The sequence below is a fragment of the Streptopelia decaocto genome (genome assembly GCF_964273445.1).
Source record: "Streptopelia decaocto genome assembly, chromosome: Z".
Classification (NCBI taxonomy): Eukaryota; Metazoa; Chordata; class Aves; order Columbiformes; family Columbidae; genus Streptopelia; species Streptopelia decaocto.
Genome location: NC_138657.1, coordinates 68079378 through 68099051, shown reverse-complemented (window position 1 = coordinate 68099051; position 19674 = coordinate 68079378). Strand labels below are relative to the sequence as shown.

The window sequence follows — 19674 nt, the reverse complement described above, 5'->3', positions numbered from 1 at the left end:
CAATGGAAGGGTGCAGTGCAAGAAACTCCCCTTTCCTCCTTCCCCTGCTCTGCTCACTGCCCAGCCCTGTCCCCCCGTGGGTGATGCAGGACAGAGCGCTCGCTGTGGCGTGCTGATGAGAGAGGTGGAATGCACAAAGTACTGTGATATATACATCTGACAGTGATGATGGACAGTGACAGCCTGCCAGGACCTTTTGCGATCCACCGCTCAACAGTTTAAATCCCAGACTGCCTCAATAGATCTCTGTTTACAAAATAAGGAAATAAATGAGCCAGTTTCCTAAAATGAATACACGAATCACCTGTCAGAAATTTAGCAGTAGGGAAGACCATAAACACAAGGAAGGGAGGTTGTCTGCCATGATCTTAAGGATCCAGGCTATGTTCTCCATTTCTCAATGATTAGTTCATCAGTGATTTGGGAAAGGGAGTTGGGGAGAATAGTGATGTAAAGTTTTTCTGACTGTCCCAGTATAAACTTCCATAAGAAAGACCCAGGCCCTTTGTAGGGAAGAGAGGTGCTAAAATTAACATGTATGACAAGGCATCATACGAGACCTGTGAGGCAGTTGCTGCCCGCAGTCTGCACAGCCATCATGTCATTGTGGGCAGGTGGAAGGAGCATTAGAGTTGGAAGGTGCTTCGTGTGTGGGATCTGGCTGGTACTGTTTTGCTTTTAGTTGCTTTTAATTAACATTTTTTGAGTTTTCAACATTATTTTAAGTCTAATGTAGGGTAACGCAGATATTTTTGTCCGGGTATGTTGGCTGATCCTCTCTAGGGGAAGATGTGCTCTAATTGATAAAAACAATGGAGTAAAGAAGGTAGGAAAGCCATGTGTGCCTGTGGGTCATAGAGGCTGGTGGAGAAGAGCATTTGGCTATTTCTACACCATCTTTCCTTGTCAGAGCCTTATCCGCAACTCTGGGAAATGATTGCAGGCTCTGCTGGTCCTGGGGCAGAACCAAGCTGGGGGGAATCAACTTCATCCCTAACGTCAGGGTAGACTGCCAGAGCAGCAGCATCCAACAGTGACCCTCTCCAGCCTTGTTTCTGGCGTCTGTAGCCCTGTTTTCCATCCTGTGTACCTTCATTCTCCATCTGGGGGTGGCCTGAGGGGGTGCATTTGTCCCAGAGGGTTTATCTCTTTCTGATCTGTGGAGAGAGAGATGACAGCTATGGAGCTGGCTTAGTGGGGTTTAGGGTGAGGGAGCTGAGTCACCTGCTTGGCGCCTCAAGGGTGTCCTCAGAGTGTGTTGGGGAGCTGACAGTGCTGTTCCATGGAGACCGCGGATGCTGATGACATTCCTCTGCTTCCTTCCGTCTTGCCACAAGTTGAGGGAATGGTCAGACAATAGACTATAATGTCTCTGTGAAACATTTATATTATACAAATGTGTTTTGGCAAGCATTGGATGAAAGAATTTAAGACATTACATTATTTATCAAAAGCATTAGCCTTAGGTAATGCACACAAAAACCCCATTTGTTCTTTATCTTCACATCTATACCTTGGTATACATAATTGGAAACATTTTTTCAGTGGAAAGTAAGGTTAATGTTTTCCAGATAGAAAGTACCTTTTATCTCATAAGCTGCCAGATCTCTGTGCCAGATGCATGCAAATACCACCACTGAAATGCTGCCATTTTGGGAACAAAGAGTGGCAGGTGAGAAGTGGATTGGATCATCCCACGAAGTGCAAGAGCGGGGTAGAAAAATGTTTTAAGCCAAAGACTGTAAGGCAAAGCTCTTCTTCATGGCAAAAAGCAGCATGAGATCTTTCAATGATGCATAAAGGAGTTTTACAAACTAGAAAAAAATAATCTTTCATGGGGGCCGAACAGAACAAATAACTTGATACTCAATTAACCCTTCAGAAATAGAGGTTGAGGTTGATAATTTATCTGTGCTTTCAGACTGCCATTGACAAATTACTGTGCAAGATCCTATTCAGGGGAGATTGCAGTAAGTGGGTGAAAAGCCTAAGAGCTTGGCCAAGAAATAGAATATAAACGGCAGGAGTAGATGATCAGGTTTTTACCACAGCAGAGGTTTAATAGTTGGATTCTCCAAGTTTTATGTGATAGGGCTGCTGTTGAAAAATTATTTTAACAATCTTCAATTACTCATTTGTATTAGAAGGTTCTAAGTGAATTCTGCTAGTTTGAAGGATCAGGCAATAACTGAGCAATCAGTGGAGACGTTTATGCAGCATACAGAGGTCATTCAGGAAAGTAAATGTCTCGGCATGTAAAATATTTTAATGCCATTAAATGCATCAGCTGCATTTCCGCATTGTGAGTGTTCTGTTCCGTTCTAGTTATCCCTCCCTGGACTAAACAGGTGTCCAGGAAGACCAACAGGAGTGAATTTTTGTTGAATGTGTAAGTGAAAAAAGCCAGAATCAGTTAATTTAGAGAAAAGATGCATAAATGGAAATATCATTGAAGTAAGCAAAATTTACCATTTCTCATAAAGTACACCAAAGGAAAAATTGCCATAGTTGAAAAGTGAAAAAAAATTAAAACCAGTGTAAAACATACAGCCCTTTAAAAATGCAAACTAGTGTTCTCCCATGGATTGTGCTGCCTTTTGTACATGTCTGAAATGAAGACTTTTATTTGGGTTGGCATTAAATACACCAGCTGATCGAGAGAGCACACTTGGGTAGGGAAAAATTGTTGTGTTAAGGGGAAATCTTTTGTGTCAGAGCAGTTTCCTAAGTGAACAAGTTATCCAACAAATATGCGCCGTCCTTTCCTCTTCTCTCGAACCGTGGCCGCAGGCCGAGGTAGGCGAGGACCCTGGACGCCGTGCAGATGGGAAGGGGTACATTGGCACCTGCATTCCCCCGTACCCAAGGGATTTATCAGTGCAATTTGAACCTGACATTCCAGGGAGTGGAGATATTTTGAAGTGGATGCTTGAAGCATGGGTTTATATCCTCTCTGTATTTTCAGTCATCTATTGTCTGTTGTAATTCCCTGGGGCTGTTAATTATATATATAAATCAAACAAAGCCTATGGGAGTGTCTAATATTTAAAGTGAAAGTCTAAGGCTTCCAGTGTCTGGGACAAATTATTATTTTCAGGCCTAACAAAGCTGGCAGAACTTCAGTTAAGGGAAGGGCAGAACAATGATGTGTTTCAACTGTGTTTTATGTAATTTGTGCACTTTGTGAAGTGCTTATATAATAATTGTTTTATCTTTGAAAACCTGATAGATATTCTTCTAATAGGTTTTGAATTAAATTTGCATTTGAATTTCATTATTTTCTTTCAACAAGTATGTTGTTATCTTTGACTGAAACGTGCACTGAGAAATCACTTGAAACATAATACAGAAGTAGCGCTGCAGACCTCAGCAGCCTGAAAAATAATTGAAGTGAAGTAAGGAATGTTAACAAGCTCAAATGTCATCATCTTCCAAAAACTGACATTTAAGCTGATCCACATTCCCTCCCCTCCTTTATGTGGAATACAAAACCCCATACATTGTGGGGTAACTAAAAGAAATGTTTGGTGGAGTTGGTTAAGAAACAGTGGACATGTTATTTTTGTATTAGCTCTTGTATAGCCACATTAGAGCCTGTTTGAAAAAACGTACTTTGTGTGGTATAAAGATGTTGGGGGAAGGGATAATGAGTTCCTACTGAATACTAATTGCCTAGGAGTTGTTCAGGGAGACTGTATAAGAATGGAGGATTTGTTGTAAATTAATCACTAGCTGTATTGTGCATTGCTGTGAGGTTAGACCAGAGCTGTAAAGGTGCCAGCTCTACAAAATCCTTATGATTCACTGTCTAAGTTGGTGACTGCATGAAGGAGAAAATACTATTCAGACTAAATATTTTTGGAAAGAGAGGCTCTCTAATGACAATGTAATCTTTCTTTGTAACACTTAAGATTTAAGCTCATTTGAGCTAGAAGGATGGGAGCAACAGACTTTTCACTGGGTTATCACTGGTTTTCCAGCCACGACACCCCAAGGTCTGCCAAAGTTGCAAACGCTGAGAAGGGAGGTATTGCTTGGCAGCCATATAGACAACAGCGGATTGATTAGAGCCCTTAGCTTGCTGTTACTCTTTGGTTCCTTTAATTCCAGCTTTTTGCCTGTCCTTAATTTGAGAGTCTGTATAAATCCCACTTTTAACATGAAAACAAAGCCTTGAAAAAGCTTGCAATAGTTTGTTTACTTTTGAGACGTATTTTCTCATTCCTTACTGGGCTCCTATTGTTTTCATTTACATCAAAATGGAAAGGTGAGTTAATGATTCATTGGCACACAGTGACCTTTCAAATTGCTCTGGACCACGATGCAACGGCTCCACTTGAAGCTCTCGTACTTTAACCTCCTTGCTTCTGCCTTAATATTTGCAGCCTGATCTATCTACATGCCTGGACGCCTGAAGAGAGCAAACATTTACAGCTTCTCCCTCCCCTGTGTTTAGTGGGCAATTTGATCCTTCTTTGTCCATTCCTTTATTTTACATCACTCTTAGACTTGACTTGCTATTGAGAACAACGAAGTGCAACTTTGGGAATCTGTTCTCTGTTTGTACATAATAAAAATGGACTCAGACTCTGACTCACCTTTTAATTACTCTTGGCCTTCCTTACCTAAAATGAGGATTCGAAGAAGGGCATCCAAACCAGGTAGAAAAAGCTATCTTCTCTTAAATCTTGCTTAATAGCTCTGTCTCCTTTTTATTGTCTGGTTGTGTGCAAGTGGCTATAAACAGCTCAAATGAGGTAGATTTTCTTCCTTTCTATCAAAAGTCTACCTCACTGTTCATAATGTTTCTGTAGATAATGGTGTTGGAATTTAAGTAAGAAGAAAATGTTTTCTCCAAATTATGTGGTTTGATTTTTTTTTTTTTTAATTTCTTTACTCTCTCAGAACTTTTAGTTTTTTTTTCTTCTGGTTGCATGTGTAGCTCTCACTGAGCAGCTCTGATACACTGGAAGCTTACAGAGCAGCACTGCAGTGATTGTGAAATGCTCTGCTGGTTACGGTTGTTTTCATTTAGGGGGAATTTGGTAATTCAAATATGCCTCAGTGGCTAACAGAGATTTTTTAAAATTATGTACAAAAATCCTACCAGAATGAAAAGGGAAATCGTTTGCTTTCTGTAAAACAAAGGGTCAGTTGCTCTTTGGGGACAGGGTCAGTTACTATCCTTGCACAGTTAGACGATGCCCTCCTTTTTGGAGAAGTCTTCGGGAGGTAAGGATTATAAATGTTGTCAGTATGATAAAGGGGGTTTTAAGGAGGTTGAAAGGCACTGACTAGCAAGTTTATGTTAGGAAGAATTATCACTGAAAGTTTTAATGAGGAAGGATGAATTTTTACTACGATTAGAAGCAAAGAAATGAAGAGAGAGAATGGCAAAAAATGTGATTTGTATTCCATGAAATTGCTTTTTTGTGTTTCAGAAAGGGAAAAGAACAAATAAAAGAAGTAAGAGCCATCAGTGTCACTAAAATCAATGAGCTGGGAAAATCATGTTGTTTACACAGGCTGAGACTTTGACCTAATTTTAGAGCAAAAAGTGTCTGCAGAATGCACATTTTAACATGCAGAACAGTTTCTGAACATTTTACTTTTATTAATGAGGAAACCCATTGTTTCTAAAGTGCATAGGAGTTTCTGTAGTGTGTATGGAGGCACATACATACAATGTGCAAAGAAAATGAAAACATGAAATGGGGTGCAAGTTGTGTGGTGTGAATTCTTTCCATCTCTCATGAGGAGCTGTTTTATCTGTAAATGCTGCAGCTGTGCACCCATCCTATTATTTAGCTTTAAAAAACTTATTATTTAGGTGTGTGCTGTTTTTTTTTAATACTTTACCTGTTGTAGAACAGTATATACATATCTGGTGTTAGCATGTTACAGTACTGCATCTTGTTTCCTGTCACTGTTAACAGTGTACCAGCACATGTGGGTTGTATGCACAGCTGACCATATACGAGTTTGTTGGAACAAGAAGATGCTCTGGGTGCATGCACATGTTTTAGTGGTAAAGTCAAAGGATTTGCTTGTGCTTGGGGAATTGAAATCTGGGCTGCCCATGGCGTGGGAGGAGTATCTCTGCAAGGGGACAGCAGCCTCGTGGTCTGTGGTTTTTTTTTTCTGGTGGTATCTGAACGTGGCCAGCTGTTCCTGGCATGCAGGTGTGGGGCATGATGTACCTCACAGCAGCATTTCCATTGTGCAGGAGTTCAGATCTCAGTGAGCAAGACACCTGTAGTGCCTGATGGGAAGTGGTGCGGGATTCTTCCACCCCATCTTGAAAGTCATGAAGTCATTGTGTACCTGTGCTGGCTGCTCCAGCTGATCCAGGCAATGAAATGTCAGCCCCCACGCTCCCCCACTGAACCAGCAGCCTCTTGGTTTGCTGGTCTGGGGTTGCCCCTGCTGGGAGACAGGGGAGCTGTGCAGGCCTCCAATGGGAGACTCCACAGTGGAAATTCTCACACCCCGTTTTGCACCATATGCGTCAGTGTTTTCAGATTTTAAGTTCCCTGCATACAGCAAGGTCAGCTTTTGTCCCTGCTTGGAGACCTCTCAGACTGGGTGCTGGAACCTCTGCCCTCCCCCTGAGCCCCTGGGGGCAGCAGGAGCCAAGCCAGGCTGTGTACCTTCGGGGCAGTGCATGGCGGCTCCCTCCCTCCCGCTGAGCCTGCCTGTGCGTGGCATAATTAAAGGTCAATTAGGCTCAACAGAGGATGTGAACATGACTGTGTTTTCGTGGTTGGGCTGGGGACTGGGCGGGCAGGTCTAAATTTTGTTGCTTGCTGCAAGACCCCTACTGGTATTTATGTTGTTATCCAATGTTAAATGGCCATAAGTTAGGTCTCTTCTCCTCTCCCTCCAGATGTATTCCTAACCCGGGTGCTGTACTGTCTTACTTGTGTAGTGATGGTGACTCTCAGAGCTGTTTTGGAAGCTTTAACAACCTCAGGGGTGCTGAGAGTGTCTGGCTCTGACAAGTCTGTCCTGCTGTGCTGAGAGGTGGGAATTATGTACTGAGTCCACTCAAGCAGAGGTGGGAACTGAAACCAAGCGTCCTCTGTCTTGGGAAAGTACTTTTTCTGTTGTTCTGTTGTATAAAATGAGACACCACCTTATGCTTTGTTCTGTATTCATTTATATAGTAGGCAAGGTGCTGGCTTCAGGGGGAGAGGTCAAGGCTGTGAATCCCATGTTGAATGGGAATGCTTTCTTGCAGTCCAGGTTTAGGTAACAAAGACCAAAGGCAATGATTAAGAAGTGCCTTTATCCTCAGTGTTTCTTTGTGGCTACTTTAGGAGCACATTTTGTACATACTTGATATGATTTCCAGCATCCAGACCCCTGATCCTCTCCACGTAGTATGTAGGAAATGCAGTGCTTTCAGTTCCACTCCATAGATTTAGAGCAGTTAAATGTTTGGCTTTATGAGAACAGCACTTGAAAGCCAACCTTGCTTTACATTCCATGTGCTGTTCTTACATACTTGCTAAACTTTGCTGTCATGAGTAGTTGCACTGTCTGAATGAAGTACTAAGACTCCTGAATTAGGGATGCACGTAGCCATTGAAACTGTTTGTATGGTCCACTTCTACAGACGTGCGTGTCACTTTGGTCAGCCCATTGCCAGGAATGTGTGGACTTCTTTCCCCAAATTCAGGTTACTGGTTGTGGATTTAGAGGAGTATTTCTGCAGTCCCTTGTGACTAATGTACCTAGTTGTCTGCATTTTTTGCTGACTTCATAGCTCTGTTCCTTCCAGTTGTACATTAACCCCTGATCACATTGCTGGGGGTAAATGTGATGAGCTGTCTGAAAACTATTCATTGTATTTAGAGAAGGGAATTTTATATTTCCTGGCTCTCAGTTTGGTCACGTTGATGTACTTCACTTCTCTTGCTGTGTGCTCTCTCACAGAATGATTTAAGTTTTGATTTTTGTGGAAAAACAGTCAGTCTCATGTTCTTGCCATTTTCCGACACAGTTCATTCAAGGCTGTACATTTTCATATGCCAACATTAAGTATGTTTTGAATTATTGCTATGATGATCATGTGGGGTTTTTTTTTGAAGTTAAAGTATTTTTATAAGCTTTTTTTCCTCATAAAATCTTCAGCCTTTGCTGTATGACTTTGAAGATACAGAGAGTTTGTGCCTCGTTTTTAATTGGTCAAGGTCTTTTATTTTATCCATGTTTGGAGATTATCCTTCCCAGCACTGTGGCTTTTGTTCACCTATATATAAATAATGCATTCATCTTTCTTGTCTGTTTACCAGGCAGATGGCAGAGAGCCACAGGCCCTGTTAAAAAAGCTATGCCTTTATTTTTATTTTTCTGTGGCCGTGGCACAATATACAGCCAGGGAGCATTCACTTCTGGCAGGAAGATCAGGTTGTTGAGCTGGTTTGTTTCAGTACCAGAGCCAATTCTGGTGTGTCATATTTGGGTAATTTTTACCTTAGTAAGTACCTTGTAGTCCATTACTGACACCTTTCAGAGCTAAAACTCTTTGGGACACCTTCAGCGTCAGGAGAGGTGCAAGTTTGCCCTGGCAGCCTTAGCTTTCCCTTCCCTATGCCACGCTGAAGTTTTACATCTGCAATGAGGATAATCATTTTGAACGGGTAGGGGAGATTTCTGAGATATTTTATTTGAAAATGCATTTTGTTGATACTCCTCATCTTTCAGGCAAGGACAGCCTTGCTGTGTATTATTACTGGTACCCAGTGCAGCAGCCAGCAATGGCCAGCTGCCATTGTACCCTGGTGGAAGGTCTGCTGATGGTCGTCATAAGACCGATATGACTCGTTGCCAGGGAGGCAGGCTGGAGGCAATTAGTGGGGCTATAGGAATTCAGCGTGGGATGGGGACGTTTGTGATGGTTTTGTCATTTTTTAAACTATACTGGCCTGACCAGTAGAAATAAGTTACTAGCACAGTCAATGTGTAATTAGTCATGCTCTCCCCTGCATTCAACAAAGTCTTGAAATACTTCTGTTGTTACACAGTTAGTTTGGTGTAGTTGCTTCATGGATGTTTGAAATTGGGCAGAGGAGGAGTGGGAATAAGGAGGTACAGTATGGTCATATCACAGAATCACAGAATGCCAGGGATTGGAAGGGACCTCAAAAGATCGTCCAGTCCAATCCCCCTGCTGGAGCAGGAGCACCCAGATGAGGTTACACAGGAAGGTGTCCAGGTGGGTTCTGAATGTCTCTAGAGAAGGAGACTCCACAACCCCCCTGGGCAGCCTGTTCCAGTGTTTTGTTACCCTCATTGAGAAGACGTTTCTTCTCAAATTTACTGATGAAATGTACTGCAGATAACGTATTCTGATAGATCTTGTATTTGCAGCAACTTTCTTCAAAAGTTGTTACTTACGTTGTTATTCTCTTACAGAATTTTATAATAATGTAAAATGTGGTACTAGAAGTTGCTGTATAAATAAAAATACAAAGTAATAGGGGGATTTTGTTGTTTCTTGGAAGGCTTTACTTGCCACAAGGAAGTACTGCCTGTTTTGCCAAATCGTGTTTCCATATGCTTTTAGCTGACAAAGTCTGAACTGCTCTAGAAAACAATGCTTTTTTAATATTTATAAACAAAGTCTTCTGGATCTTAGCAGACATAAGGAAATGGTTCATAGCATTAGCAGTTCCCAAGATGGCAGTCACTAAAATCATATTAAAATTCTTGCAGGAGGGAGAAGCAAAACAAGAAGCCTAAGGATGTTTTTAACGGTATGAGGTCCTACAAGGCCTGCCATGACTAGAAACCAAATAATTCATGGTGTGCCATTTCTAAATGGGAATTTCCAGTTTTCTCTTAAGTATAGAGCTTACTGTTCTTGGGTTTTATGAGATAGCATCTTAAATAAAAGCTGTGGTGTAGCATTGCAGTTTTGGCAGTGGTTCAAGACTTTTTTTTTTATTTTCCCCAAAGGAACAAATGCCCCAGACCTTGGCGAGTGTAGTTTCTAATCCAGTGTCATTTAGTCATTGTAATTTTACTTGCAATCTTGTGGCCATAAGAATCTTGGATGGGGCTTTGAGCAACCTGATCTAGTGAAAGATGTCCCTGCCCATGGCAGGGTGGGTGGACTAGGTGATCTTTAAAGGTCCCTTCCCACACAAACCATGCTATATGATTCTGTGATCTTCCACAAGCAGCTTAATTGTTTTAGGAATATAGCCTGAGGAAAGTCTTTAGTGGTGTCTTCTGCTTTCCACCTTGGCAGAAAATAAATTTCTGGTGCACACTAAGAAGGATTTTTTGAATACTTTTCAATAACAAACAAACTGGGACTATGTTTATTGAGAATTTTCATTGCAGATATTTTTCTGGGCATAAGACTTTATCACATCATTCTTATGCTAGTCTATCTCAGTTCACTTCCTATGGCAATGCTTGACTTACAGCATCTTAAAAAAAAAAAATTACATTGCAGCTGTGGTTTTTTTTTTTTTTAAACCTGTTGTCAACAGTCAAGAGGAAGGTTGGTTTCTACTTTGTCAAATTTTGCTGGTTTTACAATCAGAATACAATATTAGGCCTTGACTACCAGCTGAAATACTGGACTGGTGCATGTTCTTCATACTGGCAAGCAGCTTTAAGAGAAGTGGGCCTGCAGGACAGACAGACAGTGTTTCTGTAGCAGTTGGTTAGATTTTCTGCTGCTCAAAGCCATGAAATAAAGAGTCAGCCCATTCTGCTTTTTATAATATTTGCAGTCATGAACACATCATCGCAAAGCTAAACTCTGAACTTCTGTTAATGGTTTTCGGTGAAACTGATAACTTCTTATTTCAGTACCAAAAGCAGATCAGATGCAGTCTTCATCCCAGGCATGTTCCTGGGACAGATGTTGATTGATTACTGTCAGTCTGTAAAGGCACTGTTTTATTAATATCCCTCTTACTATTTTGTTGTGCACCCCCCCCCCCTTTTTTTTTTTTTTTTTTGGTTTTAAGAACAGTAATCTGCTTTATCAGTTTCCATAGGTTTCCTATAGCAGACTACCAGACTCAGGCATAGATTCCTGAAATTCTTCTAAAATAAACAACTTATTTTCCGGATACAGCATAGAGCAGCTCAAGCTGGTGCTTCCAGAAGGGAGGCTGTCAGCAGAAAAAAAGCTTGGACAATTATACCACCACGATCCCTCACCCCCTGCGTGTCACTCTGGGCCAACTGCAAAATTAGTGTCTGGAGTGTCACGGTTCTTCATTAGATCTCATCGTTTTTTGTCAGGCGGGCTGTCAATCAAAGTCCTGATCTTCAGTTGCTGTTTTGCACCTGTGGCTAAGGAAAAATAAGTTCTTGGCAAACCAAAACATTCTTATGCTTCCTCTTATTTTATAATAGATGCTGTTTTGTTCCTTATCTCCAGGGTTGCAACTCGCCGTATCTCCTAGCTTGAAAACTCTGAGGCCTTTTTTCCTTAACGAGGCAGAAAGTTTGAAGGTTCACAGCTTGCAGAAGTTATGCTAAGCAAACTTACTTACGCTAAATGAATTTTGTATAAGCAGTTTCTGAACAAGTTCTATAAGAAGCAGCGCACCCGGTAATTCAATAAGCTAAGGCTTATTCCCTAACATTTCAATTGCTCCCAGTAGGTAGAATGCCTTAGTAGAGTCATTATTTGACTGCAATAGAAAGTATTCCTTTCATATAATGTATTAGATGTTAGATATTTAATGTATAGGCCAGAATCATGCATATTTGTTCCCAGCCCATAAATCTTGTCCTGTGTACTTCTGCAATGACAGATCTGTACAGAGTTCTAGCTTGGGTGCAAAATAGAAAGGTTTGCTAGCCAAGATACAGGAGCACTTAATTCTAAGTTATGTTAATGATTCTGTGGTACCTTTTAACGTCTTGTCAACCATAGGGTTCATGTAGCAAGTCTTAGGTAATTAGGAAATGGGCAGGTTTTTGAGCAGCCACACAAATATTACTCCAATTGTAATCCTAAGATCTGGTGCTTAATGTTTAACTTTGGCATTTTTGTGACAGTATATATACCTGAAGAGAAAATGGTATGCGATTTAATGGCATATTTTGCACAATTTCTTTTTTCCAGAGCAGAGACACTCTACCCTTGATCTTCTCAGGAAACTCAAGGCTCCACCTACTTTCTTTGCTGCAACCAGACTTTCTGCCATGCTCAGTGGAAGTGACGAAGTATATGCAAACTGCATGGTAGTAGACCAAGTAAGCTGATGTTTGAACTTCTGGCAAACATTTCATCATCTTCTGTTAAAGTAACTTACTTGTGTGATAGTAGGATCTTCCGGATCTGTCAGCAGTGGTGTGTGGCCAGTTATTCAAGATCTAAGATAAAAACAGTAATACCTTACTCATCTCAATTGTATTTTGTAAACCATTTATGAGGCCAACAGATTTAGTTGATGATAGGCATTATTCTCCCTAGTCTATAGGGAGAACTCTAAGGCAGCTCTTACTGTCTTTTCTATGTGCTTGTGAACTGAAGGGTATTTGCTTCTTTTTAAGAACCATTAACACAATGTAACTTGCTTATGTTTACTTCAGATTTTTCTGAATTCTATGTACATTCATAAAAGAGACAAATTTGCTGATGCTGGCTGATTTCAGAAGTTAATTAAGGGCTCATAGCTGAGCTTATAGGTTCAACAAAAATGAGACATTGCTGAAAAGGTGAAGTCAGTGTCATACAACTGGCATGGAGCGTTTGTGCATCTCAACTGCACAGTGCATGTACCATATCTTTGAATGCAAATATGGGCTGCTGTAAAAATGCCGATAGTTCTCCCTGTCTGTTACTGAGAGAAACATCATTAGAGTGGGAATGAAAATACATTTAAAGTGAGCTGGTGAGGAGGAAGTTGGCAGTCTGAAACACCAGGGCTTTGGAAAGGCTTGCAGTCATTCCTTTCTTCTTGCTTTTGTACAGGTGCTTTTTGGAGACTGAGTGTTTTCTTTGGCTATGTGACTTTTCAGTACTACTCAGTGTCTAAATAGACAGCAATAGCATCTGACTAAAAGTCTGACAATAAACTGTATTAAAATATCTTCTGCAGAGCTGATAGAAGAATTCAACCTCAGTTACACAAAGAATTATTTGTTACTAACCAGGGTTTAAATCTTATCCCCCTACCTGAGAAAATGGAATTCCCAACTCCATTCCTGTCTTTGTGCAAGAGGAGGCGTGCTTCGTGCCCATAATTGCTTAATGGCAAAAAAAGAAAGATTCCTTTCTCTTCCTCACCTGGAGAACCTCTGTTCCAGGTCTTGTATATTTGTCTCAAAGCTTAGGAAATCAGTTCTGGAAAATTAAAAGTACGTGACGTGTAGGCTGGTTTTTCCAAATTAAATTGCACAATGTTTGGATTCTTCTCCATTATGTCTCCCTCACTAGTGTATTATGTATATCTTTTCCTTGACTTGAGGATATTTTAAAATAAAACCTATAGAGATATGAATTGATACTTTTAACAAAAGGTATAAATGTGAGTGAAAAATCTATGGACTTGCAAATACTAATTCATTACTATGCTAATTAGGGAAAAAAGTAATGCAAGGTCTAGGATCTCCTAACGATATAGCTTGCCTGCAATTCATGTGCTGTAAAAAGTAATAGGGCAAAAGAAAGGCAAAACACATAAGCATAAATCAAATGACAAGATATTCTCATCCTTGTTCCCTGCCTCTTACCAGCATTCACTTTTTCCTCTACAGGCTGGAGATTTAAAGACCAATTACATTCATGGAAATGGTGTCAGCAGCGAAAACTGTCTGAATCCCACCAACTCAGTCCCGATGGCTAAGAGCTCTTCATCTCCCTCCCTTGAGGAGGATGACCAATATATATATCTTCCTAATGAAGGAAATCAAAGGCCAGTGAAAACTGGAGAAAATGCTGGTTTAAGACATACTGTTACACCTTCAGATCCTTATGGAGTAGATTCATATCTTCCATTCAAGACTCCTGGTTTCATTAAGGATCGAGGACAACTCTATGCTGAAATGAAAAAGAAAAGGTATTGAATTGACTTGACGATATGACCAGAATAAGGATTATTTATGATAACCTTTTATTTCAAAAGATGAAGCAGAATCTTGATTAATAAATATTATTACCAAAGTAATAATCTGTTTTCCATCAGTGATGTTTAAGTTGGCGTAATGATCTGTTTTCATAAAATAGTTATGAAGACATTTTTTACAAAGAAAAGGTGTCCTCCAAGTAAATTAGTTTTAAACACAATTTATACTTTTGTTCCTTTTTTTTTGGGTATGTAGTCTTTAAAAAAAGAATCAGCTGTTTGGTGTAAGAGTTTCCATTGTGGCATATTTGTCAGAAACCACAATGTCACCCTCATTTTCCTCAGTTATATTTTCCATTAAGAAAATAGTCCAAAATCTGTAGAACTCTCTGGGACCTTTCCACTCTTTGCACTGGCCTGTGGAAGGAGCAACTTATTCCTGATTGCATATATATATATGTGTGTGTATATATATATATATATATATACACACGTATATAATTTTATTTTAACCTCAAAAGACACAGTGCACAGTACAGCTTGTGTTTCTGAGAGGTTTTCTGCTCTTTTTCTGGAACACAAGGTTTGCTGCCAACAGAGCCAGTGGTCTGAGGACCCTCCTCCAGATGGCTTTATGTTGTGCTGGAAACTGGTTGGCTTCAGGAATGAAGTATGTGCTTTGGAGATGAAACTATGATTTCTGTTTTTAACAACTAATGAATTTCGTTAGATAAGAAGGTGTTATAGTTTCTCTGGATAGAAGAGGCATGAAATCAGCTCCTTCTTCTATAGGAGGAAATTTTAATCTGTCCCCCACCTTTTAAGAGTGTTTAGACTAGTTGAAGTAGGACATCAGATCTGTGTAAACACAGCAAGAAGCAGTAGCATCTGTCCCTTGACAATGAAAGTGGGCAGTAACACTTTCTCTGCCTTAATTTTGAGTTTCTTACACAACTATGAAGTCCCATTAAGAGAAATCTTTTAACACAGATAGGATGACAAATGTCAGACTAGGAGTTTTTCTTTCACAAACCTTTAATTTTTGCTGGCTATGGGGATAACATATAGATTACTAGAAATAATCATCTACCTCTCTGTCATAAGCTTTTTTCTACTATACATTTTTAAAGTATTCCCACCTTTTTCAAGACCTAGGTCAGGTACCTATTTATGACCTTTAAGAGTTTATATGAAGAGATGTGATTGAACTTAATATGTCAACTGTAAGTGATGCAAATATTACACATCAAATAAGACTGTCAGTATGTAATTCCAGTAGCATCTTCCTTGAAGGATCTGAGGTCATGTGGCAAGTCACTTAGTAGATCTTTAAACCAGCTTGTTATGTCAGAAAAATTTCTAGGGTAAGTTACCCCCAGTAAGACAGGTATGCTTGTCTATTGACATAGGCATGTATTGCTTTTCCAGTTTTGAAATGTGACAGTAACTGATAATATGGTTAAATAATTATTTCTGAAATATCACATGGGCTATTACTGAGAAACATTGTGAAAAATGGTCTCCGGAAGTAAAATAAGGAAGTAGTTTTGGACACTATCGATAGGTTTGCCCTTTGATAAAGTGAATTGTAATGATGTGTGAAGGAATTGTTGTGCTATTTTTCCTGGTATCAACTCTGGCTATTTAGAAATACCACACATAATTTAAAGTTTTATGTTGTAAGCCTGGAATGTTATTGCAAGCAGTCAACCATTCCTTCCAGTCACTCTGAAGAGGCCATGAACTTGCCCTTGTAGCTAAAGAGACCCATCTTGGGAAACCTTGATACTGCTGAGAAACCTTATTGCACTCTCCTGCTCAGGAACCCTTGCTAGTCAAACAGTGTCTAGGTGTTTGGAGTATTGATTTAGCTGGAGATTTTTCAGTCTCTTTATAGTCCTGTATGTTTTTAAGTTTAAATGTTTTGAAATGAATATGAGATTAGTAAGCAGACCCTCCTTCATCTCCATGTTAGTTTTCTCTTTCATCCTTGAAATGATCACAGAGAGATGTCTGTGAATAGCCATCGTCAGGTCTTTTAAATACATACACTCAAAAAACCATCCATATGAACATATGTTAATACTGAAATCTGAGGTAGTTGTCTCTGTTCTCATTATTGTCTATATAGAGAGACAGGTACAGGCAGGTACATGCGTGGAAAAAACCATTTCATTTTAAGGGAGATGCTGAACTTGGATCTGAAAGTCATCCTCCAGTGGTGGCTCTGGTGGGAATCTATGTGATTGTGGGTAACATCTGTACTGCAGATCAACAAGATTAGGTCAGGTAAGTTCTGTACAGAGGACTGAGTACCTTGACTGGGTGACTGCAAGCCTGAGAGGTGACTGGCCTAAACATGGTGGCTTGGATTGTCATTGATCAGAGTATACAGCAGTATCTTTGCTTGTTGCATTAAGGTTGAGGTGGATTATTACTAAAATTCATGGGAATTAAAGACTTTGTTGTCTGCTGCAGTTCAAGTCTTGATGACCTTGAAGTAGATGGTGGAAGTGGAGGTGCTTCAGAGAGATCACACGTTCCCTACCCTCCCCTTGGCTCTTCAAAGGCCATGGCTTGTAGCAGAGATGGATTAGACATATCTACGAGTCTGCAGCCCAAGGTATTTGATACTATCTTGTTTTACATTGTTTTCCTTTTAAGTAAACCACTAAAAACTTATGAGTAATATTTGAAGGGCAAAAAAAAGATGTCCCAGTTGGAAGTGCTGGGTGTTATTTCCTCCAGAGAACAGCATGCTGTTGTTGTGGAGCTGGAGCTCCTCACTTGTGGCTGGGCTTAGCAGCAGCCCTGGGAAGGTTCCATCAGAGATCTGCTTTGAAAAAGGCATCATTTATCAGAAGCATTTCAAAGGAAATATCTTAGATTCAGTGAATCAGCATTTTCTAACCAAAATATATTTAATAAGTAAATGTTTAACCAGCTGTAGTTATGTAAAAGAATAACAGCTTTGTAAAGTATAAAACTTGTCTGCTGCTAGATTTAGGGAGGGTCAGCTGGGTTTGCTACACTGATTAGTGCAAATCTCTCCTCCTAAATATGATTTTCTAAGGTCTCCTGGCTCCATTCATTTTCTTAGACCATGGTGCCATTTCTAGGATCTTCAGACACATACATAGGAGTGTTTTTTTTATTCATAGGGCTTCTTTATTAGATAGACTCCTTGCTGTTGTAGAGCTTTATCATACCTTCACCAAATTATTACATAAAGGGAGAAAAAGAGTCTGGCACAAACACTGAATTAAGTGTTAGGGCTTCTTCTAGAAACAATAAGGTAAGCAGTTTAGGAGGAGACTCTTTTGAAATGTAAATGATGTCTAAAAAATCAGGGGATGTCTTTTCAAGCTTTACCATTGACATATTAGGGGATCAGAAAGCCTTTTCAAGCATAATTCAGAGAATGAAGAATGGAAAGAGAAAGAGGCTACCTTCTTTGTTTGGAAACTCTGACATCAGTAATTACCAAGGCAGGGCATTAGTCTACACGAAATGTTCTTGATGTATTAAAGTACTAAGATTCATCACTGTCTTGGTAAAAGATGATAGCTTCGTCGTTGATACAATGGTCAACAATATTATTTGAATGGTGCTTAGTACCAAACTGGAGAATAATGTAAACTTTCTCTTAGTCTAACTTTCACCTGCAAATTATTACCTGTAATATAAAATATTTTATCATGGTGGAAATATAACAGGTTTCCTAAGAATTCAAATGAAGTTGTTAAAATCTGTGCTTCAACTTAAAGCTTTAATGAAGCCAAGAAAAAGTATGCATATGGTCATCTGTCTTTCAGAAATTCCATCATTGATTTATTTTGTTTCTGTTGCTGATGCACTTGAAAATGGTGCAAGTTTTATTTTGCTTCAATTTCTTGTAGGAATGTATAGGGTCTGGCATTCGGTCACGGTCCTATTCCTACTCCTCGCCCAAAAGTTTATTAAGAAGACCTCGCATTCCTCAGGACTTCGCAGCTGGGGATTCAAATGAAGGTCAGTTCTCTGGCTTTGCATCTGCACAGCCTCCTCCCTTGCTTGCCTGCTTCGGTCCCAGCACTGATGGCTTTACTCAGGCCTGCCCTGTCCCCTTGGTGCCTGTGTGCAAAAGGTCTGTGTGTATAGAGACCTCACCAACACGTGCAAAAGCAGGGTTCAGCTGCCCTCAGGTATCCCTGCCATCATCCCTTGCTCTTCCCCCATTTACTGGCCCATCATACCCTTCCTGATACAGCAGCTCATCCTCAGGAGGGCATGTTAACCGGGACAGCAAGAGTGTTAGTCAGAAGTAACACAGGCAAGGGTAGCAATCTTCTTAGAAGATCTTTCCCCCAGCCTCCTGCTGGATGCTGGGCCGAGACTGTGAGGAGGCTCATGACGACACAGGAGAGGAGACAAAGAAGGTGGATGGCCTCAGATTCCTGTAGATTCCAGGGAATCTCTGACACATGGATGGGCTGTGGTCTTCTTGACAGGCAGCAGAGCAAAACCAGCTTTTCCATCAAGTGGAGTTGGAGGAATCTCTGTAAGAAGCCTGTAATTTTTTACAAATTGGTTCTAACATGCTTTATTTCTAGACACATGGTTTCATATTTAAAAGACAACCCACACTCTTTGCAATGAAAGTATAGGTTATATTTGAAAACCATGCAAAGTGTGAAATACATACACATTGTTTTTCACATAGATCACATCACTTAAAAACAACTTGCATTTCAAGAAACTTGGCCTCTGTGCCTATAACCCTGTCCGTTGCCATACTTCCAGCTTGTCTCTACTTCCAGTATACATTTAGCTTTCGACTAGTCCTGAGCAAGAGGCAGAACATGTGCTGTGCTGTCTGGTTGTGAGTTACAGTGAACCTAATGGAATGGACACCCATAGAAGTTGTGGATGCCCCATCACTGAAATTATTCAAAGTCAGGTTGGTCAGTGCTTTGCACAACCCAACCTAGGGAAAGGTGATCCTGCCTGTGTTAGAGGAGTTGGACTAGGTGATCTTTGAAGGTCACTTCCAACCCAAACCATTTTATGATTCTGTCACACCGAATGTGCAAACACACAAAAGTTGTGGAAATGTTATAATTAACTTTGAAACCAGTTAACAAATTCAAAAGCTGTTGGGAAGGTGAGGTGGAGAAAGCTGATGGGCATACGTCAGTGACTGCAGACATCTTTTTTCCTTAAGAAATCATGTTAAGCAGTGCAGCAAATAATTTGTCTATTGTTTCTTGCATTCACTGTAAGATTTCATGTCCCTTTGTAAGGAGGACTATGTGCTGCGGCTTGCCACATGTAACTGTGCTGTTTTTCCACATCACTTAATGTGTTTGTAGCCATTTGTATCCTACAGATTAGGTGAAAAATCTTTGACAAAACAAGACAGAAAAAATGGGAAAAGTGTGTCAGAGGAGAAGATTGCAGATCAGCAAAGCCCTGTGGTGTGTTCTTCAAACGAAAACTGAATTCCTTTAACCTGTCAGCTGAAGGACTGTTGGTGTCACAGCCCATTAAGTCTCATCCAGACACCGTTGCCTGCTCTGACCTGTTCTGGGCTCGAGCCCATGTCCTCTCCATTCTCTCTTCCCCCAGGACAGTCAGGGCTGAACAT

The 19674-nt window shown here is 40.3% G+C and overlaps 1 protein-coding gene across 14 annotated transcripts in view; it reads left to right on the top strand.

Moving 5' to 3' along the window:
* ARHGEF28 (Rho guanine nucleotide exchange factor 28) overlaps positions 1 to 19674 on the top strand; it is a 140218-nt gene that overhangs the window by 60006 nt on the left and 60538 nt on the right. For all 14 annotated transcript variants that reach the window (XR_014186172.1, XM_082074498.1, XM_082074491.1 and 11 more), the window contains 4 exons: positions 12104 to 12234; positions 13741 to 14042; positions 16527 to 16671; positions 17948 to 18059. Coding sequence is in view for 13 of the 14 variants with exons in the window: in XM_082074498.1 (XP_081930624.1) it covers positions 12104 to 12234; positions 13741 to 14042; positions 16527 to 16671; positions 17948 to 18059 (690 nt within the window). In the remaining variant the exon portion in view is untranslated. The remainder of the gene's footprint in view (positions 1 to 12103; positions 12235 to 13740; positions 14043 to 16526; positions 16672 to 17947; positions 18060 to 19674) is intronic.